Genomic DNA, 25,351 nt, shown 5'->3' on the forward strand with positions numbered 1-25,351 from the left:
ACTGCAAGTCCATCTAAAAAAAAAGAAGAAAAATACAGTCCCCCCGAAAAACCACATTGTACAATTAACTGCAGTGTTTTGCTGGCCTGCAGATCCCCCCTTTCTGCTCTAATCCTTGACTCATTTGGCCGTCTGTGTGTGTGTGTGTGTGTGTGTGTGTGTCTTTCGCTATATATAATATGTATATCTATATCTATATATTTGCTTTCGTAGATTTTCACGGGTACAGGAATGCAGGTTTTGGTGTCCTCGGGTGTCTTCCCGTGTAAAAGTTGGGGTGTCGAAACGTCGCCTAGACACCCCAACTTTTACACGGGAAGACACCCGAGGACACCAAAACCTGCATATCTATATATATATATATATTTCAGAAATTAAAATGTTAACAGCACAATCCTTTTCAATACAGGTCAGCACTGACTGTAGCTTACAGGTCGTCTAAAATTTCTCTGAGAGTGCAGAGTTGGAGCACCACTTGGATTGATTTTCTCAGCAGGGACAGCTCCAGTCAGCCTGGCACCACCTCACTCCACCAACACGTCTCATTACGACGCTAGGCAAATGGCAGCGGTCGGTGTCATATTAAAAAGGTGTTTTCAACAATGAAAACACAGAAACACCCACACACACACACACACACACACACTTCCCCACTCCCACAATCTTCAAGGCAACATTAAATCAGGAAGATGGTATCACAGATATAGATATATAGATAGATATTCTGGTAAGAGCATTCTTTCTGGATAAAAACCACTTTAGTGTTAGAAATGCGCCCTTTATTTCAGTATTTTTCACACACACACACACAAACACAGATATCTTGCAACCTGCACACATTTGGGGAAGAAGAAGAAAAAACAACACCCACTTGATTTATCTCCACCTACATTGTTTGGAAGTACTTGTTGCCAGGTAACAGTATAACAGCCATTTTCAAGGGCTGGTTGTTGTTTTTTCCCTCTTTCTCTTTTTAGTGTGTGTGTGTGTGTGTGTGTGTGTGTGTGTGTCTCTTTAATGTCTTAAACATTCTGCACGCTTCTGGGAATTTGCACACAATCTGTTTTCCTCAGAAGGCAGTTAAGCAAACTCTCTGTGTTACCCGAAATGCATATCTAAAAAACTGTGTAAAATAATATTGCAATATACAGATTGATTTGTTCTGCGGCATTACTCCTGGGCCTGGCTGCCCTCCTCCGTTAACTCTGTCGAGCTCCCAGGTTTGACAGCTCCAGGTTCCTCGGAATTCCCAGAAGCTTCGGCGTCAACTCTGGAGCGCTTGAACCTGCGGTCTGGATACTGGCTGTTGTCAAAAGGCATGCGATGGACACAAAGGACGTGGGTCTTCAGATTTCCCTTCTGAGAGGCACTGTAGGGGCAGTATCTGCACTGGAAAGGCCGGTGACCTGTGCAACAGACAAACATTGGGTTAGCATTTCCTCAGGCCTGCAGGGGTTCCCCACCACTCAGCCTCTGTAGTGCAGTTCACAGAATGGAATAATGTAAAAACACAAATCTCCCCTTCTCTTATATGTGGACTGAATCATACAGCCCCTTTCTGCTTACACCCTATACATTTAAAGCTCTGCCTGCCCCCCAGTTTGTTGAGGGTGCCTGGAACTGTATAGTGGTACCTCGGGTTAAGTACTTAATTCATTCCGGAAGTCTGTACTTAACCTGAAACTGTTCTTAACCTGAAGCACCACTTTAGCTAATGGGGCCTCCTGCTGCTGCCGCACCGCTGAAGCACAATTTCTGTTCTCATCCTGAAGCAAAGTTCTTAACCTTGAAGCACTATTTCTGGGTTAGCGGAGTCTGTAACCTGAAGCATATGTAACTTGAAGCGTATGTAACCCGAGGTACCACTGTAGTTCTGTGAAGGGTACCCAAGATTCTTGGTTGAGGGAGTGTTTAAATGTATGGTGCGTACGCAAGCCCACAATCTTCGCACAGGTACTGCCGTGCCTCAGTTTCCCAGGACGTGAAATTTACAGGACTTAATTGGCCAGACACAGGGCCTCTCTGGCTTTGCTATTTTCAAAGTAGACTGGGCAAATTTCACACTAATTGTGCCGCCTCTCCCACTTTTTGAGATTCAGGATACACAGCATTCCCTGCCATGACTTTAGCACCTTGGAAAGTCACCTGTGGATCAGTGCTGGGATATAGGGGTCGAAAATACATTCTGTCAGAGGTGTGCAATGAATTTTTTTGTAGTGGAACAGTTAGGGGCAGAGGTGCTACCTTGTGAGGGGCATGAGGAGGTCGATATTATGCGTGTGGTGTTGTGACATCATGACGTCTTGCACGTGAGCATTACGCCTCCCTCCCTAAGCCGGGTAGAAATTTCCTGTGCTTTGTGAAAGAGGTGTCAGGGGAACATTTAGGGGACCAACTGAGTCCCCTCAGTTCAGTGTCCACACGCCGCTGCATACTATTGGATTTTTTAAAATATAAAAAAAGCAACAGCCAATCCCCAATATCTTGTAAATATGTAACTTTGTAAATAATACTGAAACGACAAGTACAATTGAATGTCATTTTGCAGCCTATTTCAATAAATTAGTTTTATGGAATTTTAATGCCACGGCACACATTTAATTTGAATTTGATTTTCTTTTTTCTTCAAGTGGAAGAGGGACACTAAGGTGTTCAATTGTTAGAGAAGAATGGAAACAAGAAGGGATGTTACAGAGGTGGAGTTAATATTTTTTAGTTTAGGCGAAAGGCAAGTAAGATGCGACATGAAAGACATTTGATGCATAGCATGATGCATAGCACAGAGAGAGTGGATGGAGAAAAGTTCTTCTCCCTCTCTCCTAACACTAGAACTTTGTGGACACCCATTGAAGCTGAATGTTGGTGGCTTAAGAAAGAAGTCCTTGGGTCAACTGTGGAGTTCATTCCTACCGTAGGCTTCTCAGAACAGGTAAAATATAGTACTTCTTCATGTAGCACATAGTTAAACTACATAATTCCCCCTCACACGAGGCAGTGATGGCCACCAACCTTGATGGCTTTAAAAGAGCATTGGACAAATTCATGGAGAAGAGGGCTATCAGTGGCTACTAGACCCAATGGCTATGTTCTATTTCCACAGTTGGAAGCAGCAATGCTTCTGAGTGCCAGTTGCTGGAAACCGCAGGAGGGGAGAAGGCTCCTGTGTGTTTGGGTCCTACTTGAGGGCTTCCCATTGCAGTGTCTGATTGGCCACTGTGAGAACAAGAGTCTGGAATAGATGGGCCATTGACCTGGTCTAGCAGGGTCTCCTTCCATTCTTGTGTTCTGTTCTGTTCTCACAAGGTTCTGTGCAGCTAAAGGAAGCAAGTGGGGCTCACCCTTCTCAGGCTGCGTTTGTGGCCCGCCTTGCAGACACTAAATTGTTCCAGATTATTCTGAGCCAGCCTGAGACTTCATGCTGCATCTGGCTTGGAAGGTTATGTTGCCACAATCACATTTCAACCTATGCTGGGAAGTTGTTGATGTGTCTTACTGGAACTTTATGAGCTTTGGCTCTCAAATTAACTTAGACCAGGGCCATCTGAGGTCAAATGCACTTAGTTTACTTTAATTTGCTGAAATAAATGAATAAATAAATGTGCTTGACCATCTGCATAAAAAGCTAAGGCTATTGGAAGACATGACCTAATAATCACATATGAAGAATGTTAGCCCCCTCCTTCCCCCCCCCGTGTGATTCCCCCCCTTTCTGTTACACACATGCACAGAGGATGCAGACATGTTGCAGAGGCAGATCTGACCAAATGATTCGGACTTTATGCACTCGTTAGACATGATCCAGATGGGCACATGTGGAACTTCTTCACTGCCATCCATCAAATAATGCATTCTGCTTATTTCCATTTAAATCTATAGGTTTAAATGCCATCGGTGGATGTATCCAATGTTGGTCCTATTCGAAATGGAACTGTTTACATGAATGGCCATGACTAACTCAGGTACATTAATTTAAATGGATCTACTCTGAGTAGAACCTAGTTAAATATGCCACTATGCCTAGATTCTGACCAATGTGTGTTGGATTGTCCCGATCTGTGCAAAACAATTCTACTCCTCACATCTGAGAGGAGAATATGTGACACAGCATTTGCACACATTAAGTCAAACTCCTGTCTGCTAAAAGGTAAAGGTAAAGGGACCCCTGACAGTTAAGTCCAGTTGCGGACGACTCTGGGGTTGTGGTGCTCATCTTGCTTTACTGGCTGAGGGAGACGGCGTTTGTCCCCAGACATCTTTCAGGTCAAGTGGCCAGCATGACTAAGCTGCTTCTGGTGAACCAGAGCAGCGCACAGAAATGCTGTTTACCTTCCCACTGGAGCGGTACCTATTTATCTACTTGCAGTTTGACATGCTTTCGAACTGCTAGGTTGGCAGGAGCTGGGACCGAACAACAGGAGCTCACCCCGTCATGGGGATTTCGAACCACCGACCTTCTGATCGGCAAGCCCTAGGCTCTGTGGTTTACAGTACAGCACCACCTGCGTCCCTCTTCTAAAAGGTACATGCCAATAAATCATTATTGACCACCTTTCCAATTGAAAACCTGCTCTGTTTTTCCATCTAGTGCTACTCAAAAGTTATGATGATGAAGGAAGAAGAAGCGAAAGTTTACTCTAACTGTGAAGTGTCAGTTTACGCACCCAAAGGAAAAGTACTGGGGAAAGCAGAGACCAAAATTATAAACAGGAGGTAGGTACAGCGCTGGAATTTTCAGCAGAAGGGTTTTCAAAAGCCATTAATGGAGAAATTGCACTTTGGAGTCTAAGGCTTAATCTGCTTATTACCTCACAGACCCATATAATCTATGTTGTAATGTGCTAAGGGATTATATCGCGGCAACAATGAAACCTCTGGCACCCATTGGCTGAGCTGAAGTGATGCCATGGGAGGTCCACGAACATCCTATTTGCTGAGGGAAGTTGTCAGCAGTAGAAGGCTCAGTGGGCTGAAAAGAAAGATAAGTTTGCTGAGGAAAACCCTCGCCGTCAGATTCCAGGGCAAGTGGAAGGATATGGAGCAAGGTGGCAAGTGTGAAACCTCAAAGCTTAGTAGGATGAGATACTAGGAGCATGGAGATAAAGGCCCCAGTGTGCCGGACCAGGGGACAAAGCAGGGAGCAGATGGAAAAACAAGAACTAAAAGGAAGGGCAAGTAGGGGAGACAGAGAGTGAAGGAAAAATAAGTCAAGGGAGCATATTCTGGTTGTTCATCACTCATAACTTCTACATTGGGCACGCTTTAAGGGCTAAGTTAAGTTTTTCCATGTTCGGAAATATGAAAACAATATTGATGCACAGTTACCTGTCATCTGCAGATTGGAGCCTTTGACAGATCTGTCAATTTCAAAGTCCCTATTTATAATTGTTTCCAATCTTCAATTATGTTTGCCGTATTTTCTAAATAATTTGCATTTTTTAACAAAAAAAGAGTCCTCAATATATACAGATTTCTGCATGCAATTTCCCCTAATATAATGCATCCTGGTATGCTGTTTTCCCTAACTTTAGCATTTCATACACACTTTCTTCAAATGCAAGCATGCCTATCATAAATATGTCAGCCCACAATTAAGCAGATTGGCTACACCTATCACTGAAACAGAACTTAGGAGATGGAATACGACAAGTAGTTTCTATATTTTGAGTGTATAAATAGGTTTAAAACTTGTTGAAGTAACATACTATTGGGAATTGGTCTCATCAGATTTCTTAATGGGGCATCATAGTCAGAGGGCCCCATAAAAACTGCCTCAAAGACTAGGAATCTTAAATAAGAACCACTACATTACTGAACATTGAACCCGATGGTTTCCTCAAAGCTCCTTCACACCTGTAATACTCCCAGTCTTTGGCCCCACTCTGGGCTTGTCTTATCAGCACAATGGGTGGGAACCTGTTTGAATGCTGTTGTCCACATGACTCAAAAAAGACCTCGCCTTCATATACCCCCATGCTAATCCTAAATGGTCATCCCGAGACAGAGTTTTTCATGGTGTAATCTAACGGGTTCTTTTCTTTTGGTGTTCTGACCTAGCCACCCCTTCCTCAGCCAAGGAACTTAGGCAGCTCCAGTCCATCCCCCCCTCTTGATCTCCAGAACAGTTGTGTCTCCTGTTTGTGAACCCCCTTTGACCTGCAGCACAGCATTGGTTGCTTCTACCAGCTTCTTCCTGCTAAATCTGAGGCCCATCTGCACTATACATTTAAAGCAGTATTATACCACATTAAACAGTCATAGTTTCCTCCAAAGAATCTTTGGAATGGTCATTTGTTAAGGGTGCTGAGAGTTGTTGGAGACCCCTCCTCCCCTCACAGAGCTACAATTCCTAGCGTTCCCTAGGAAGAGGGATTGATAGTTTAAACCATTCAAGGAACTGTGGGTCTTTTAGAAGAATTGGGGGGGGGCAGTCCTTCCAACAACTCTCAGCACCCTTAACAAACTACAGTTCCCACAATTCACTATGGCTGCATAGCTCACTTGCATCTTACAGCTCTAGAACTCTACAACATTTTTGGTTATTTTTTAAACTGCAATCATGCAGTCACTTTCCCGGCAGTCACATCCCATTGAACTTAATGGGACTTACTCCTGAGGAGACCTTGCATTGTATCATTAAAGGTAAAGGATAAAGGGACCCCTGACCATTAGGTCCAGTCGTGACTGACTCTGGAGTTGCGGCGCTCATCTCGCTTTATTGGCCAAGGGAGCTGGCATACAGCTTCTGGGTCATGTGGCCAGCATGACTAAGCTGCCTCTGGAGAACCAGAGCAGCACACGGAAATTCTGTTTACCTTCCCGCTGGAGCGGTACCTATTTATCTACTTGCACTTTGACGTGCTTTCGAACTGCTAGGTTGGCAGGAAGAGGGACCGAGCAATGGTAGCTCACCCTGTTGCAGGGATTCGAACCGCTGACCTTCTGATTGGCAAGTCCTAGGCTCTGTGGTTTAACCCACAGCACTACCCGCATCCTTTATTGTATCATTAAGGACCTGCAATTAAAGACTTGAAGTCTAGCTTTACCTATGCAATGCCAGTGACACCTGCCAAGCAGATTCGCTTATTCATTAAAGTGTTAACACTAATTCAAAACAATTTTTTAAAAGAAGGATCCAATAAGTGTAAATTAAGTAGCACTTAATTATGCCCCAAAATGCTTTCACTATTTGGTATCATTCTCCCAGCACAAGGGTTTGAATGTTCACATCCCTGCAAAACATATCACAGTTTGGGCTTATTAATTCAGCTGCGTTTAACAAGCAAGGAAAGCATTAATGGCACCCGAAAGTGGTTTCAACCCTCCGCTGCCTTGTTTTTCCATCACTAACTTTTGGGGGCCATCAAAATTTCACATCACTGTCATGTGAAAAGTTAAGTACACAATAAGTTAATTTGTATTGTCACTGTGCAGTACAACAGCAGTAAAGAGCACATCAATTTTTAATCCGGTATGAATAATATATAAATATGTATACACAGTGCGGGTCAAAAAGTGTAAGAGCAAAAGAAGTGGTATGTTGTTTACAGCAGCAGTCATACAAAAAAAAAACCCATTCTGGAGATCAGTCTTACAAAAGATAACAACATCTGCAATTTGCTTGTAACTAGGGGGCAAAGCAGAATGCCCATTTCTCTTGGGTAACACCGTCCATTAATTACTGCTCAAAACTGGTTGTGGGCAGCAAGATCTTAAAATAACCAGGCCTAGATAAGCAGGCAAGTAATTTATACCATTTTTATCAGATGGTAGTTGGGGAGGATTTGGGGGCTGCGGGCTCCTTCTTTTCAAGTCATAGATCACATATATACTAGCTGGGGTGTATCTTCCAACATATAATCATTTGAAAGTTGCTTTAAGAGAATGGCTTCTCATAGTTCAGAAGACAAATATTCTGCTGCAATTCTAGAAAGTAAGATTACCTGTGGCTCAGTCCATGCAACTAAGACTGCTTCAGAATAGCCAGGTGGAAACAAGAGAGGTGGACACTATGTTCAAATGTTCTGGGACCTTTGAAAGATGTACAACTCAGATGTACCACTGTGTATTCTGGCAGTACAAAGTGTTTTGTTTTGCTTTTTTTAAAAAATGGCTTGCCTATGTACATTTTCTAAACTTTGTTTCTCCTGGGAACCTTGCTCTTCTCCGTTTATCTCATACCTGTTTCAGAAGTGACCCCCTTTTGATGTGCATACTTGTAGCAAACTTTAAGGATGAATCTACCAAGGTGATCTATCACTTTTTGGACTTTCTGAAAATGCCTCATTCACTCAATCATTTCAGTGACTCTTGTAAGCACTGGCTAGGGAGTGCAGTTATACTTCACAGAGAGTACTTTCCATCCTGTTTCTGCATTGATCCATGATTATTCAATCCACATGACATTTTAAGGTGCTGTTTCTCTCAAAATACAGGTTTTAAATGTATCTGCATTTTTTTTCTGAAATGGAAATAGCCTTGAAACATTTTGAAAGTGCAAAAGTCCATGCATAAACTATTCTCCAATCTACATATTAATTCAGGATGTGTGGGTCAGTCAAGTGTATAAAATTTTGCAAAGATCCAATTCCTCAAGCAGAGTTAAATTTGCTTAATGACCAGTTCCTAGTGAACCCTGGGAACTGTGAGAAGGACTACCATTCTCTAATAGGCAATTCTCCATTCTCTCACTGCATTACAACTTCCAGGATTGTTTGGGGAAAATCCGTAACATTTAACTAGTATGAAATGCATGTTATTTGTATTACTAGTATACTACTTTCTTTTCAACTGCATCTGCATGGAGCATCAGCCTGGAATTACCTTTCTGCTTAATATTCATTTGCAACTTTTCATCTTAGGTTGATCTGAGTCTTGTTTACCTGCGTTAGCCAAAATGTTTTGTTTGATAAAGGCAAGAACTTGCAAGACTAAGAACTGGGTTAACTCCAGCTACTGCCGTGTGCCTTATTGCAGCAGCGGACTTATGTTGGCAACAGGTTTCTAGGAATGTCCCTTGGGAAATGGAAGAGCAAAAAGCAAGTATTTCAATCTTTTATATACCCATACCTTCTTTCCTCCCTTTAAAAAATGTTACTATGTTAATTTAGCCTTTGAGGGAAGGAGAAAAAGCTTTGTTTTGTTTTCCTTCAAATCCGCGTTCTGATATGTTGCTTTGCGACAACATGGTGTCAGCCTGCATCAGTCACATCACATCACATTAAGTTTCATGAGATGGTGTGCTTGAACGGAGAGTCCAAGAAAATGCATATCAAAGTGAAAAGGTTCTGAAATTCTGAAGGGTTTTTGTTGTTGCTGCTAACAGATCTCCAAATGACCATTATCAAGTTGGCACACCTCAGAGAGATTTTCTTTTTTAAATTGTATTCACGAGTTGGTTTCTATGGACTGAAACCTTTTTCAACTAATTTTTGCAGCGTCATACTTTTAGAACACAAAATTGCACCTAACAAACCTTAATAGGAATAATCGAGAATGAGCTACATTGCTTCTTTTCCATGCGTGAATTTTATACTTTTATGATGCTATCTTATTTTAATAAGGGTTGGTTTTTTTTAAAGAAACAACATCATCTGTTTTATAGCTTTAAATTTTTTTTAGGATTGTTTACACCAGGGGTTGTCAGTGCAGTTGCCTTCAATTGTTGTTGGACTACAATTCCCATCAACCTCAGCTTCATGGCCAGTGGGCAGGGGTGATAGAAGTTGGAGTCCAAAAGAACAGCTGGAGAGAAACTCATTGACTACCCCCAATTTACACTGTATTGGTTTGGCTATGCTGGGAGTCATTTTGAGGAGGCTTTTACCCGGGAAGCTGGAATATAATAAATACCTCAATCAATAGATTCTGTTCTACTTTTGCAGAAACGCTCAAATTAGGACATATAACAATATTCTTCTTGTAGAAGGAAATGATGTCCCGGCACACCAGAGCTCTGAATCATAGCCAATACTTGTACAAGTCAAAAAGTGACCTCTTTAATAGTTGCTAATTTACTGGCAACAAGAAGCATCCATTATTCTACGAAGACTACAGGGCAATGCACACTAATAAGATAAAGTAAAGACAATCAACATTAAAAATGTTTATTTTCTTGATCAAAGTAAATTAATTCTGTCCTGCTATGAATATTTGATCAGTGTCCAAATTCCACATACATTTCCACCATGAAATATGTTGTCTTTGTGCTCTAAAAAGGCACATATGTAGGGGATTGTACTGGAGTGTAAAAAGGATCATTAGAATAGTCATATGGCTGAGATGAGGAATTAATTCCAAATTGTTACGGGTGTACTAATAGCAGCAAAATCATGGCTTTCTCCCAAAGCAGCAAGAAATGGTAATTTCAAAGAAAAATGCCAATAGTCTATTACTCAGAATCCTTCTGCTTTTCCCACTATGATGTGTTTTATAGTTTTGAATATTTGTACAGATATTGTTTATACGCAGATGCAAAGAGAAACAAAACACAACGCACACATATTCACATTCTACAATGTGAACATTTAGATAAAGAAGTGAGGATAATCTAGAAATGAACTTTTTTAAAAAAGAAGCTTTCTGTTAAGGCCAAAAGAGAACACATCCCTCCCCTCTTTAAACACAAAAGTTGAAATTAGGAATGTGAAGACACAAGTATACCCCATTCAATTGTGTGTTTTGTTTTGTTTTGTTTTGTTTTGTTTTGTTTTGACTAACATAATCATTATTTTGGTGATGCTCAAAATTATTTGGCTGCTTCAGCCCAGCAGGGAAATCCAAATTCAGTGGCAATTCAACTGAAAAAAATGTTCAGAATACAAGATGGTGAGATTGTGCTGAGAAAAAGACTAAGGGCAATTTAGCCATGCTAAATTTAGGACACGGGTGGCGCTGTGGGTTAAACCACAGAGCCTAGGGCTTGTTGATCAGAAGGTCGGCGGTTTAAATCCCCGCAACGGGGTAAGCTCTCGTTGCTCGGTCCCTGGTCCTGCCAACCTAGCAGTTTGAAAGCACATCAAAGTGCAAGTAGATAAATAGGTACCGCTCTGGCGGGAAGGTAAACAGCGTTTCTGTGCACTGCTTAAGAAGTGGCTTAGTCATGCTGGCCACATGACCCGGAAGCTGTACACCGGCTCCCTCGGTCAATAAAGCGAGATGAGCGCTGCAACCTCAGAGTTGTCCGCGACTGGACCTAATGGTCAGGGGTCCCTTTACCTTTACCCTTTATAATATTTGTAAATATCTTTATTATAGAAAAATATTTTTCCTGGATCATTTTTAATCTGTTTGTCTGCTTCCAGTAGGGATTGGCAAATCTGCCAATTTCAATTTCTCATTTCTCCCTTCTTAAGCTTATATCTGTCCTTTTCCACAGCAGTTTGAGAATTTTTTTTAAAGAACAAGTCCTCTTGAAAATTCTGCAGCATTTTAGTATGCATTTCTCCCAATAAACATGGCTTCATATGCAATTTCCCCTAATAAACATAGTTCATTTTTTCCAAAGCAATATTCCTTTGCATCTGTTTTTGTATGTCATTCTGCATTTTATGGACAATTTATATGCATTTTTGTGCACGTGACTTGGCTGACGAACTGCACTGCAAAATTTGGAGAAGCGTGGGTTGTGAAGGATAGCTGTGTTTGCATATTGTTTTGAGAAGTGCAAATTAGGAATGTCCATCTAAAGATGAGAACTGGATTGAATTTCTACCCCATCCTGAGCTTTCAGCCCTTGGGACCTCGAGTGCATCATAATGTACACCAACTACGGCATTCATGGGCCTTTTTGGATGCAATTAGAATTGTTAGAATTGACAGAGATGAGGATCCATCCCCCATCACCTGTCCTTGCTGACAGGTGGAGGAAAAGGTCTGCAGCATGGTTTGAACTATGGAAAGGTGGCATACAGATGAAATTATGTATGTGTGTATGTGTATCTTTTCTGTGGAGAATGTCCCAGGTTCAGTCCCCCGGCATATTCAGGTAGTGCTGGGTGCAGCTTTTTTCTGAGACCCTGGAGAGCTGCTGCCAGTCAGTGTAGACAGCAGTGAGGTAGATGGACTCATGATCCGACTTCTGTAAAGCACTAAGAGGCTGCTCCCATTTTCAATTATGATGACCTGCAATTTAAGGAGCCGCAACATTTTTTTTTTTATGCTGAAAACCTGACTAGTGGCCATTGTGGTGCTTATGCATTTAGATTTCCCTCCTCTCTCTGCATAGTTTTCTTGGCATAGTTTTCCTATCCACAGCTAACATTCTAAAACGGTCTTTGCATCCCCCAATAGACCAGAATGGCCCTAAAGCAGCCATTCTGACCTGGAACGTAATAATATGGATAGGGGAGAAAAATGCTGAATACATGCATTTGCCCAATAGGCAATAATGGCTGTGATGAAGCCATTCTGCTTTATGAGTCTCACAATATACATTTTGAAGAGCTCCCCTATTGCTGGACCAACTGAGATGGCTCCAGCCAATGACATATCCGTAATGAAAGTTTTCGGAAACTTTCTAGATGAGAATTTGTCCGAACGTAGGCAACAGAAGCAGCTGAAAAGAGCTTCTGAGTAAATAGCTCTGTTTCGCAAAGGGCAGCTGCCCCAGTTATCACAAGGACAGCTGTTTTGTCACCCTGAGTTCCATTGGGCATGTGCAAGAGATTGGCTGACATGGGCTGAAATGGCCTAGATCAAAATAGCTGCTGAAATGGGGGAAAGGCAAAATGCAGTCTCATTCGGCAGCCAGTGTAATATAGTTAGAGTGTTGGACTAAGACCTGGGAGCCCAGGGTTCAAATTCCCACTCAGCCATATGAAGATGCAGAACTTGCCTCAAATTCCCTCCCCCCCCCAAAAAAAAATGCACTGAAGTATTTAAGTATTTAAAGGTAAAGGGACCCCTGACCATTAGGTCCAGTCGCGGACAACTCTGGGGTGCGGTGCTCATCTCGCTTTACTGGTTGAGAGAGCCGGCGTACAGCTTCCGGGTCATGTGGCCATAATGACTAAGCCACTTTCTGGTGAACCAGAGCAGCGCATGGAAACGCCGTTTACCTTCCCACTGGAGCGGTACCTATTTATCTACTTGCACTTTGACATGTTTTAGGATTAGATAAATTTAGAAATGACTACATTGAGCTAAAAATATGTATCCATCCATGTATTTTGTAATATATATGAATATGTAAATATTGATTTTCATACAATATGGGATAGAATTGATTTGTTAACGTACTGAAAATTGACACAGTCTGATTCAGCCATCCCTAGACAGTTCCAGTTATACCCAGGACTTCTGGAAGGCTCAAAATGCACCACTATGCAGTTCTGTAGAACAGAATGGTCCTAGCCAAATACATTCTATTTGGAGTTGACCCACTGAAATTTATGAACCTACATTAGTAATGTCCATCAATTTCAAGCTGATGGGTCTCAAACCCTCAGTAAGTTAGGGACTTCTGCTTGCCAAGGATTGAGCATACGAGACCAATAGTGGCTCCAATGAAGAATGCTGTTTCTTCACATGCTGTAGAGGGAAGTTAGGGACAGGTGGAGCTCATTAACCTGGGAAAGTAGCCCATCTAGGAGAAGGAAAACTCTGATCCTAAACCTCTACTGCCTTGTGGCTATACTCATTTATACTTGTGGGACATCTTCCAGAGAAGAAAAGGCTAAGGAACCCTTCCACGAATCCAGAGTGGAATCCCTAAGACAGTTGGATGGTACCTTGTGTGCCTCCTTCCAGTAACTCCTCTTAGGATGGCGCCAAAAATATTTCTCTGCTTTCCTTAGGACCACATCAGCAAGGCCAAGAGGGGATATTGTTGTCTAGGCAGACCAAGACCTCCATACGCACTGCCCTGACTTGCCCTCCACGGAGGTCCCTTTGGTGCTGCTAATGCAGCGGTTTGACTTCAACCCCAGAGTGTGTGTTATTGGCAGATGCCAACAAACACAGGAATTAGGGGGATTTTTCTACCTTCCGCTTTTAGTCAGTCATCAATTGCTCTCCATCCACTGGATATGGAAGCAAATGTGCCTTCTCGTTAAATTACACTATACATATGCAGCACACTCTGCACAGTAGAGATTCCGGAAATGGTATGCTCAGTTTTCTAAAGAGCAATGCAAGAGGCATATGGGGCCTTACCTGTGCTGTGTTTTTCTTCAAACATCTGGCATGTAATATATGACGATGATGTCTCAAACTCTCCTGTAGGTCCAGCATCAGCACAAGGCATCCTGGGGCAGCTTCAGTGCCCCATTGATGCTGATGCCTCTCATGAGCCCCTGTGCTGGGTGGATGGGTTTGGGAAACTACTATAAAATTTCCCACAATGCCTCAGGGTTTCCAATTATAGGGAATTTACATGGTGGCATTTTCTTGTGGCATTCTGGATGAGTAAAATGGCGGCCCTCAAGTTCTATACTGCAAGGCAATGTGAGAAATGCAAAATGGCAGCTTACATGCCGGCTGGTCTCCTCCATTTTGGAGGCAATTTTCCAAGTGGCATGAAGATGATGGGGTTTGCCTTTCCTAATCCCTTTTGGTCTGTAGGACAAATGGCACAGTTATGAATGCTGTCCCAAGTTTTTGGAAAGAGAAAAACTATTTGTTTCAATCTTTTTTCAAGAGAAAAGACTCCTTCCACATATCTTGTTAACTTTGTTGCCTCCCACAGTTTGTAAAGACAAATGCAATGGCATAAGAAAAACAGAATAAAGACTTTTGGAAATGCAGCTAATATAAAGTGGTTGAGGGCAGAAGCTAGCAAACTCATATAAAGAAAATGACTGCTAATATACAGATATTTCATCATCTTCCTGCATATTATATATACTTTTAAGACATTAATCAAATGACTCACCAAACCTTAGAGGAAATATCACTAATTTTAAAGTTTTTTTTTCTTTAAAGCCAGTGAAATATATCTGTTGATGAGTCATCGATATATATATATGTGAATTATTGTTGCATGAGGCAATGGTAAAAAGACAGAAGGGTTTTCAAGACAAGTAATCAAAACTTCAGAAGTAACTAGATATAATTACGTCTGTGACAAATGTGGATTGCATAATACCTGGACAGCCGAAGATGTAATATTCTTGGAACTTGACTCCAGCACTTTTTTTTGGGGGGGGGGAGGATAAGTTGTACAGATATGGCAGAAAGGTTAGTCTCATGCAGAAGACCACCTGGTTAAATGGAAATTATGTGTGATGGTGGAAAAACATTTTGAGCACTTATAGAACACAGCTGGAAGCAGCACAGGTACAAACTACAGTTAATTGTCTGTGCCTGCCATTGGCTCTGGCGCCTCCTACTATTGGCCTCCCTGCTTTCTGCTCTACCAATCCCTGTGGGCACCAGCCATCATTGTAAAACAACAACAAAAGAAGTCATAATGCATGTAGAAGTTCTTCCTCAGTCAATACATCTGAGCAATTTTAAGTTAAGTGAAAAAGAGCTTTGCTAAGCCTGGTGAAATTTGTCAGACAGGTATTACACAACCCAACAATATGACCCAATTCCATGTAGATCTCCATGTAGAAAGAATGCTGAACACCTGCATTTTACAGGGGTTAAGTATTGCTTGCCAAAATATCTTAGTTCAGCTAGATTCTTATATTATTCTCTGCTTCTTTGGTGTCACTTAAAATAAATAAGCTTTTGCTTTTTAATCTGAGATGCTGCTTTGTTATGAAAGTTGAATAATTTAGCTGGTATTTTGTCACATTATAACTTGTCTTACCACCCAAGATGCCATAACCTGTAGTGACAGTTTAGTAAGGTGCCTCAAATACTCCTTGCAAGTGATTTATAAATGGCAGCATTACACATTATCTAGGTATTATTCACTAACTTTAACAAGAAGGAAAAAAGTGCTTTTTCCTAAAAGAGGTTTTTTTGTTTTTTGTTTTTGCTTGTAGCCTAAACATTCAGAGATGTGCCCTGGCAAAACACTCCAATTTAGAAATGTGGCTTCATTACTTTGTATCTAAACAAATTCTTGCTGTATTTTTATTAGTATATGTGCGGGCAAGAGGTATGATGCCATTTTTGGCGGAAGATGAATTGCAGTGGAATGGAAACAGTGCAGCATGTTACGAATACAGGGCAGAATGAATATGGTGCCTTCTCACATCCCTAGTTGGGGACTGGTGGGGGGAAGGAATTTTACATTTTGGGGGGGTATTGTTTTATGTACAACTGTAAACTGCTCTGGTGTCTTTTTTATGAATTGCAGTAAACAAATATTTTTATAAATAAATATGTAAATAAAATGAATAGTGTCTCCCTTTGGTTATACTTCTGGATGTGATCCGGAATGTATGGCCAGGGAATGACAGGTGCCTGCAACCAGATGTAATGAAGCATGGTAACGTTTCTGTCTAATCCACTTATCTCACTGCTGCCACATAAACCAAAACAAATGAGCAATGTGGAGGCAGAGCACAGCTACAATGACAGGTGGCCATTGATAGCCCTCTACTCCATGAATGTGTGTCCAATCCTCTTTTAAAGTTGCCCAGTTTGGTGGCCATCGCTGTGTCCTGTGGGAGTGAGTTCCATAGTTTAACCATGTGTTTATCCATTCTTAACAATGTGTTTATCCATTCTTTTCCATTCATAGTTTATCCATTCTTAAGGAAATCAGCCCTGAGTGCTCATTGGAAGGACAGATCCTGAAGCTGAGGCTCTAATACTTTGGCCACCTCATGAGAAGAGAAGACTCCCTGGAAAAGACCCTCATGTTGGGAAAGATGGAGGGCACAAGGAGAAGGGGATGACAGAGGAGGCAGTGGAAGACAGGAGTGCCTGGCGTGCTTTGGTCCATGGGATCACGAAGAGTTGGAAACGACTAAACAACAGCAACAAAGTTTGGTGGCCATCACTGTGTCCTGTGGGAGTGAGTTCCATAGTAACCAATGTGCTCTGCGTGAAGGAGGAGGGCTTCTTTTTCTCTGTTCTGAATCTCCATGAGTTCTGAAGGAGAAAAGCTTTTCTCTGTCCACTCTCTCCATGCCATGCATAATTTTGTAAATTTCTATGAGTTCAAAGTTCCCTCTAGTGTAATATTCTGGTTCCTACAGAGGCCAAAGGGATGCCTCTGGGTAGCACATGAAACAGTAGTCGTGCCCCATTGCTCCCCAGCAACTGTTAGTGAGAAGCACACAGCTTCTGGAGACTCAAGGATACACATGGCCAGCATGATAAGTAGCCACTGGCAGACTGTTTTCCTCAGTGAATTTGTCTCAAACCCCTTTAGAGCCATCTAAACGCATGATCATGACCACACCTTTTGTGGTGGGGAATGCCGTAAATTAAGCTTTTAAAATTGGAGCAATGGCGGTCTTAATTAAAGAGCTGCCAAACAGAAGAAACAGATAGAGACCGTAAATATCATTTTTAAGTATTAGAACAATAACATTAAGACTAGCTATCAATACAGAATAAATGGTTGTTGTCCGATAGTATTCAGTTCAATGGGAGTTTAGCCATTGATTTGAAGAGGCCGCAGAATATGCTCAGTTATCGTAACGCAGGATTTATTTGTGTTGGAAAAGAACGCGGACAGAGGTTTAGCAGCTCAGGAGCATGATCCTTAGCATTTTAGACTGCAGCCCTGATCCTTGGCCAGCCAGTGGCGGGGCTCCCTCCTGCTGCTGGCAAAATTTGGTGTCATGGTTGCCTTCTGCCATTTCCTTGCCTCTGAATTTCTGGAGGCCATTTATGTGCAGCGCTTGGAAAAGCGGAAGAACAGGAGGCTGTCTTCTGCAGAGTCAGGCCCACAGTCCACCTAGCAGCAGCTCTCTTGGGTTTCAGAAAGGGAGTCTTTCCCTGCCTGACCAGCAGGTGCCATCAGGGACTGAACCTGGGACCTTCTGCACAAAGGCAGGTCCTCTGCCACTGAGCTACTCATTTCAAGAGGACGCATGTTTCCACATTCTCCAGATTGCATCAAGCAGCATCGAATGAAAAATATGTCCTTTGCGTCTCTGTTTTGCGGAGCGCTCGGAAAATAAAAAAAAAGCCTCCCCTTATTTTGTTATGCCAGAGGGAGTCTAATGAAAGTGAACATGGCACAGCTTCCTGGAAAGGAAGACCCTGCCTCCCTTTAAACATGTAAGGCCACCACCTCTTGAACCCTCCCTCCTTTCATCCCTCGTAAGGCAAGAGAGATGATAAGAAGTCATGTGGGCTTTCTCCCCCTGCCAGCAGCTCCAACAGCTGTGAAGCCCTCTTTCAGCACAATTCATAAAAAAAGAAAAGAAGACGACGTGTTGGATTTTTTTTTTTGCCTGTGGCGGAACGGCGTACGATTTCTGGCCCTTCAGGCTAAAACAATAAAATGCAAAGAGGAAAATGTGAGAGGGGGGTTTCTTCCTCTCCCCCCCCCCCACTCCTTTAAACTTCCCACAACAACCTCAGCAAAACCACATGACTTGTCTTGTACTATCTCCCTGGTGTTTTCAGTGCTACTTTGGCAGGAAATCAGAATTACTGTTATATAAATTCCATCTGATGCCAGCGCTACCATCTGTGAGTAAAACTGTTTCACCTACGTCTGCCGGCAAAGCCACTCTCTTAGAGACGAGGGAGAAAGCCGGGGGAGGGAGGGAGAGAGGGAGGGGGGAATTTTGATTAATTTGCAGAATGCTTGTGATTTGCTCATATATTATTATAACTGCTCATCACCACATGACAAATTCCCAGCACTCTGCACAGGATCCTGTTCGGTTTCAGCAGTTCCTTTGTATCGGCACCTGACAGACTGCGGAGCCTCTAATGACTTTCAGATGCTTACAAACAGTAATTCTATCTTCAGAATAAGAAAGGGGAGGGAGGATCAGTGGAAAGAAGAAAGGGGGGAAAAAGAGTTGAGTTAGTTTGTCTCATTTCCTTCCTCTATATCTGTGCAATTTAACTCTCAAGGGCAGTGTTGATCTCCAAATCATAACAATTCAATAATAATAATAATAATAATAATAATAATTATAATAATAATAATAATAATAAATTAAAAAAACAATAATGTTAGCAGAAAATGTTAAGTAATAATAGTAATAATAATAATAATATTTAATGCCCAGTGTATCAAAATAAGATAAATGATTACCCAGGAATCTGGCCACCTAAAAAAAGCCATTTGCTGGGACAATTTTTCAAAGCTCCCTAATTTTATTTATTTGTCCCGTTTGGATATTCCTGATAACCTTCATGCATTTCTAGTGAACACATCTGCTTTTTAACTGCAGATGATTCTGCCCCCCTCCGTTTCAAGCTATGATTATGCTTTCTGAACCACTGTCTGTGTGCTTGATTGCCTGTTTTAGATTAGAGATTTTAGCAAGGAAACAAAGACTTCAGAATGCACATCAGTCGTACATATGAGAAACCACAGAAGGAATAAGCAGTAAAATGTGATGCACCATCTGTCCGCAAACAATAACCTGCATGTTCTGAAGGCTTACAAATTATTTAGTGCACAACCTTGCCGAATTATTGGCCCCTTAAATAGAGCAATAGGCTGGGAGTGAGAACCTCTTTGATGCTCCCCCCCCCCCCAGCCTGTGTATTTGGCTTTGGTTTGCCCCCACCTCCAAACACCAAACTCATCCTCAATTGATTGCTAACAGTGGAGGTATTTCCCAATGACGATTGGAGCAGGTTGATTTTCATTAACTAGGTCTCTGTAGGATTTTGTGGCACGGATTTGAACAGTGGGGTATATATTGCTTCTCTAGCCATAGTCTGCTTCAAATATCATGTTAATCAAAAGATGGCCTCAAATAGCAGCCACTTGAGAGGTAGACTTCCAAGGGCCAAATTCTGCCTCAAACTGGGATAAGCTATCGATTTCAACTTCAAACCCTAAAGAAGGACTTCTTAGAGGTATTTGGAAGTTATAGGTTATGCTCTTTTTAAAAACAATAAAACCTATTGTAGCTTACACTATATAAAATTGATAAAAAATGAAATGATTTTTAAAAAATCAGTTTACAGGAACTCTGTAAATTGGCATTTTTTAATTTTAATTTTATACTGCCTTAAATTTCAGGATCTTCACCCCATCTAGTTGGCCTCTGTTTCAGAACTTTACAGTAACCTTCAGTATTTTTCCCACAGATATGGATGCATCCATATGTCTAATAGCATGCTTTTATTTATTTATTATTACTTTTTGCATCTAACCTGAAGTAAAGAGAAGGTTTCTTGAAGACTAGAATCTACGTATCTATGGCACTTTTGAGACAAATCTGCTACTGCATTGGCAAATTAATTTATCAGTAATTATAAAAGCAGACAAATGTGTAAGGCAATTTTCTGAAGAGCGGGACCAGGACATTACATTACCATGCATATACTGCTTTAAATTTCCCTCTTGTGTGAAGATAAAGGATATAAGAAGAGTCCGGCTGGGTAATGCAAAAGGCCTACCAAGTTCAGCCTTCTCCTGCTTCTCACAGTGGCCAACCAGATGCCTTCAAGAATCCCTTTTCTACTCTTGCACAAGGCACCCCAAGGCTAGAAACATTAGAATATTTCCACCCAAGGGTGCCAGCTTAGATAAAATATTGAGGGGGGCAGGTAAGCCCCGCTCCACATAATCAATCACATGATACAGCAGACAGACACCATTTGAATGGCAATGCCCATCAACCTTTTGAGGGACGACTCTTCAAATAGTTTGGGCGTGGCGAAGGGACCTTGACCCCTAGGAGTTGGCTCCTATGTCTCGTTTGCTTGTTATTACCCAGGCTGTAGTTGTCACAAACAACTAAATAAATTTGAACTCACTTTTCTCCCTGTTCTTCCCTGACAATGACAATACTTCTATTTACACTGGACATCCCCTTCAACCAGTTGACTGTACAGCATCATTCATGAAAGATTCTGAGTTCCATGGAATGAAAGATATGCCTTGCATTGTAATACTGAGCCTCCTCAACCGCTCCAGGACTCAATATTATCAATGGGAAGAGAAGCCTTAGAGAGATGCTTGAGCCTACGTATATTTTGAACCAATAAACCAGATGCCACAGTTAAGCCATGTGCCTATTATGCCTCGTTACTGTTTCCTTTTGCTTTAACCTCTAGAATGTCAAAGACAAACTCTTCCACACTGTGCAGAAAGTGGAACGAAAACAGACCTGATCAGGGAGACAGGAAAATCTTTCAAAATAGCACCTTGTTTAGGATCAAACCACCTCACAAAGCAGGAAACTCAGCTTCAACTTGTACACTGCACTTCCTTTGCAGAAAACTTCTGTGCAGCTTAAAATGTTGTTTCCTGCTTTTCAAGTGCTACTTGACTGCAGTCTTGTATTTTGGACCTTCCAGATTAAATTCACGGTTGTTGACTAAATCTCTCGGAAACGAGAATTGCCACCAAGTCCGCCCAAAGTGAAATATTGACGCAAACTGAAAGTAGGGGAATCCTGATTATTTATTCTTGAAATTAAAAGTGTTATAGTAAGACTAGAAATACTTCTCAGTAGGGAAAAGGGGTTGTTCTCTAGATGCTTGACTAAAGCAACAATTTTGGGGGATGTTGAGACAAACAAAAAGAAATCTGTTGAATTAGTACGATTTCCCAAGGATTCCTTGTTTGTGAAAGCAGACAGGATATGAGTCCTGCTCAGTAGAGAGACATCCCCTTCCCTGAGCTAGAAATGGGTGAAATTTTTTGTTTGGTTTACATGGGTCTACCTAACTCATGCTTCCGGAAACAATTAAACCAAAACACACAGCTACCCTTCAGAATTTGCACTTCTCCAAATTTTGGGATGCCGTTTTCTGACCAACGATGTTCCTAAATATGCATACATTGGTGAAAATAACTTTTTAAATGGGGGATTAGGAAAAATGTGTATCTATTAGGCAATGCTGCATACAAAATTGTGTACGTCAGGAGAAACAGGCAGTAAAAGAATTACAAATTTTTGTTAGAACTTACAAAAAACTAATTTGGATATATGGGAAATGGAGAGCCATCTAAATTTTCAAATTTGCCCATCTGAGTCCACCTGTTCTTACTCAGAGCCTAAGTCACACACTGGTAGCCACATCAGTGTTTTTTTAAAAAAACAATTCCTAGGCACAGGGTGCGAATTCCGATTAGTACTATAGCTAGTAGGGAGGGGAGGTTTAAGATTCCCCTCTCTAGCTGTGATTGCAATAAAAAAAAATGGCTCTTCTGCACTGTAATTACCAATAGAGAAAAGCTCTCACTAAAGCCAGTGGGAGTTCTTCCCACACGAATGGCAGTGCAGGGATGGTTTCAGTTTGGGACCACAGCTTGGGAGGGAAAGTTAAAGCTCCCCCAATCCATGCACGGTGATCCTGACATAAATTCTTCCCATGCTAACATTTGAGAAACAAATAAAGAAATCCCCTGGCAAGGCAGATAGCCATGCAATTAGCGTAACATGTAGTTAGGCTCTTAGATACAACCCACCAGCCTCATTAGTATAGGTGCTTTCCTTCAAGTACCTTGCTGTATCATCAAATCCGACCACTAGCTTGGTTTTAAAAAAGACCACAGAGAAAGAAGTCAGAGGTAATTGGGCTCAATTAATTTCAACATAAGTCTCTGAAGCCATTCTGAACCCCCCACCCCCCAAAAAAGATAGAGAGAGAAGATATAATAATGAAGTGGAAACGTGCCACTCCAACGTAGTGTGAAGGTCACATTTAAAATAATAATAAAATACGTGTGAAAGCCACACTGCAAGAATGTCTCTGCCAAAATGTTTGCGCCTCCACAAGCGATATAGCTGTCTCATCTTGTAGGGGCTGGATAAGAGCTGTCTAAGCAGCAGTCCTACATAATCTTGCTCAGTGTTTTCCAACAATCCAAACTTGAATAGCAATGGCAAATTCAGCCTTTTGTAAGCACCCATAGTTTCTATGCATGGTCGGCAAGTTTGTAGTAAAGTTTCATTAACTTAGGACCCATCTGCACTATCCATTTCAAGCACTATGATGCCACTTTGTTTACCCCCAAAGAATCCTGGGAAATGTAGTTTGTTAAGGGTGCTGACAGTTTTTAGGAGACTTTGGGCTCTCAAATTTTAACAGTGCCCAGTGCAACACTAAAATTTAGTGTGCCCCCCACACCTCTTGCTCTCGGTTCTACAGCATTGTTTTGGTGCCCCCTGCAGCGCAGCACCCAGTGTGACTGCACCAGTTGCGCTACTCCAAAACTGCCCCTGGGAAACTCTTATCCCCCTCACAGAACTACGATTCCCAAAGTGCTTTAAACATCACTACCTCTTCCCAACAGACTCTTTTTGCCAGACCTGTGCTGTGGGACTGGATGCCTAACATTGGGCTACTTGAAGATCCTGGAAGGAACATAAGAAGATAAGAAAAGCTTTCTAGATCAGGCCAATGGTCCATCTAGCACAGCATCCTGTTCTTTCAGGGGCCACCCAGGTGCCTGTGGGAAACCTACAATCAGGACTCCAGCACAAGAGCCCTCTCCCTCCTGCACTTTCCAGTGTGCCGACTTTATTCTGCCCGCATGCCCTATGACAAAATTTATGCAATTCCATTAACTTCAGTTAAGGATGTATGAAGTAGCAAAGAGCAACTTTTGAAAACATTAGGAAATATTAGCAAGAAATGGGCTTTACTACTGCACCCCCACCCACTTTTGCACGGCGAATTTTATCTGACCCAGTTTGTATTTCTAGCATCCAGGTGCTTTTCTTCATGCAAAGCTGTTTCTGATAGTCTTTCAATGTTAGAAGTGCAAAGGAAACGAACCTTCTGGATCAGACCAAGTTCTGACTGGTCCAGCACAATCTGTTTTCTATTGCCTCTGGGAGCTTACTGGCAGGACCCTGGAGAATAAAGATGGCCTTCTGCTGTGGCTTACAGCACATGATAGTCAGAGATACACTGCTTCTGGACATGGAGGCTTTGACAATCCTGCCAGCATTTGCCAGCAAATCTAATTGATTTCAGCAGGAGTTTTTCAGGTGTGTAGCCAAATGCAGGATTATAGCCAGCAAGGAAGGAAACTATTTCATTTGTTTTCTAACAAATAGCAAATGTAAATGACAGCAGGTTGTTTCAGCCCTTATGTAGGTGGGTTTATTGAATGGATTATTAGTGAGGAATAATGGTCCAGAGGTTGCTATAAAGGAACTGAGATCCTTTGCAGAGGCGTAAGTTGCTGCTGCTGTTGTTTTTAATCCTCTGTATATCCCACAACGGCTTTAGCTGCATCCCTCATCAATGCCTTTTTAAAACAAAAACAAAAAAACAGTAGTTTGATTTGTTTATGAACTAGTGCGTCCTTATTTCCATGAGATACAGACATTGACAGCAAATAGACCTTTTCTAATTGAACTGATAGGCTGAAAGTGAACATGTCCTTGAATCTACACTGAAAGATAGACAGCGATTATTTATAATAGGGGATGCACCAACTGCAATACCATTTGTACAGCAAGGACTTTATCATAAGTCTCGTGTTTAGGCAAATAGTGCCAAATAAGATAAATTTTGTATACAGGTCCCCCTCTTTTTTCTTTTGCAGTGTCAGATGTACGGAGAAAAATATGCTTTGTTGATGGCATACCCTGTAAAGTGTCCTAAGAGGGAGGGTTAAGATAACGTTGTTGTTGTTGTTGTTGTCTCTGCCACTAATACGTCAAAGTTTCCACATACTGACCATCTCCGTCCCTGGCTGTGTACATCAGGAAGCTTTTAATTTATATCTCCGACTAATTTCATTCGAAACGCTTTCAGACATAGGTTTCCATAGCTTTACAAGAGAACTGCTGGGTTTGCAAAACAGCACGGGTGCGTGTGCATTAATAAACGGCCTGTATGTTTAATAAGAGTTGAATCCTTTCTTTTAAATCTCTCTCTCTCTCTCTCTCTCTCTCTCTCTCTCACACACACACACACACACACACACACACACAATGTCTCCCCGAGTCCCCCCGCCTTCCGATATTAGAGCTCAGCTATCTCCTTGCTGAAGGACCTATTTGTCTACTTTAAGTGAAATCACTCAATTCTCAAAAGTCAGTGGAGGACTTTGAAAGCGGGGGGAGGGCCGGGAGAGGCCACTCCAAATAAGTTCCATTAATCAAAAGGCACAGTCTAATGTAACTAATATTTTACAATTAGAGGAGACAAGATGGAACTAAAAGCCATCTATCTCTCTTACACCACATGATCATCGATTCATAATCAGAAGACTGAGAGTCGCACAAAGATGCATTTACAGGGGCTGGGGAGGAGAGAGGGAGGAGGACGGGGAGGGGGGAATTGGTCTGAGCTCGAGATAATGAACACGATGAGAAGGAGCAGCGCTGAAGGCTGG

The 25,351-nt window shown here is 41.8% G+C and overlaps 1 protein-coding gene across 4 annotated transcripts in view; it reads right to left on the minus strand.

The window, feature by feature from the left end:
- Positions 1–350: 350 nt before the first annotated feature.
- Positions 351–25,351, minus strand: part of ZNF536 (zinc finger protein 536) — a 448,938-nt gene continuing 423,937 nt past the window's right edge. For 3 of the 4 annotated variants that reach the window (XM_083750421.1, XM_083750419.1, XM_083750420.1), the window contains exon 7: positions 351–1,406. In XM_083750421.1, coding sequence (XP_083606547.1) covers positions 1,171–1,406 — 236 coding nt within the window. In that variant the 3' untranslated portion in view covers positions 351–1,170. The remainder of the gene's footprint in view (positions 1,407–25,351) is intronic. The other variant, XM_083750422.1, reaches the window with a different exon arrangement.

The sequence above is a fragment of the Podarcis gaigeae genome (genome assembly GCF_964106915.1).
Source record: "Podarcis gaigeae genome assembly, chromosome: 8".
NCBI classification, from domain to species: Eukaryota; Metazoa; Chordata; class Lepidosauria; order Squamata; family Lacertidae; genus Podarcis; species Podarcis gaigeae.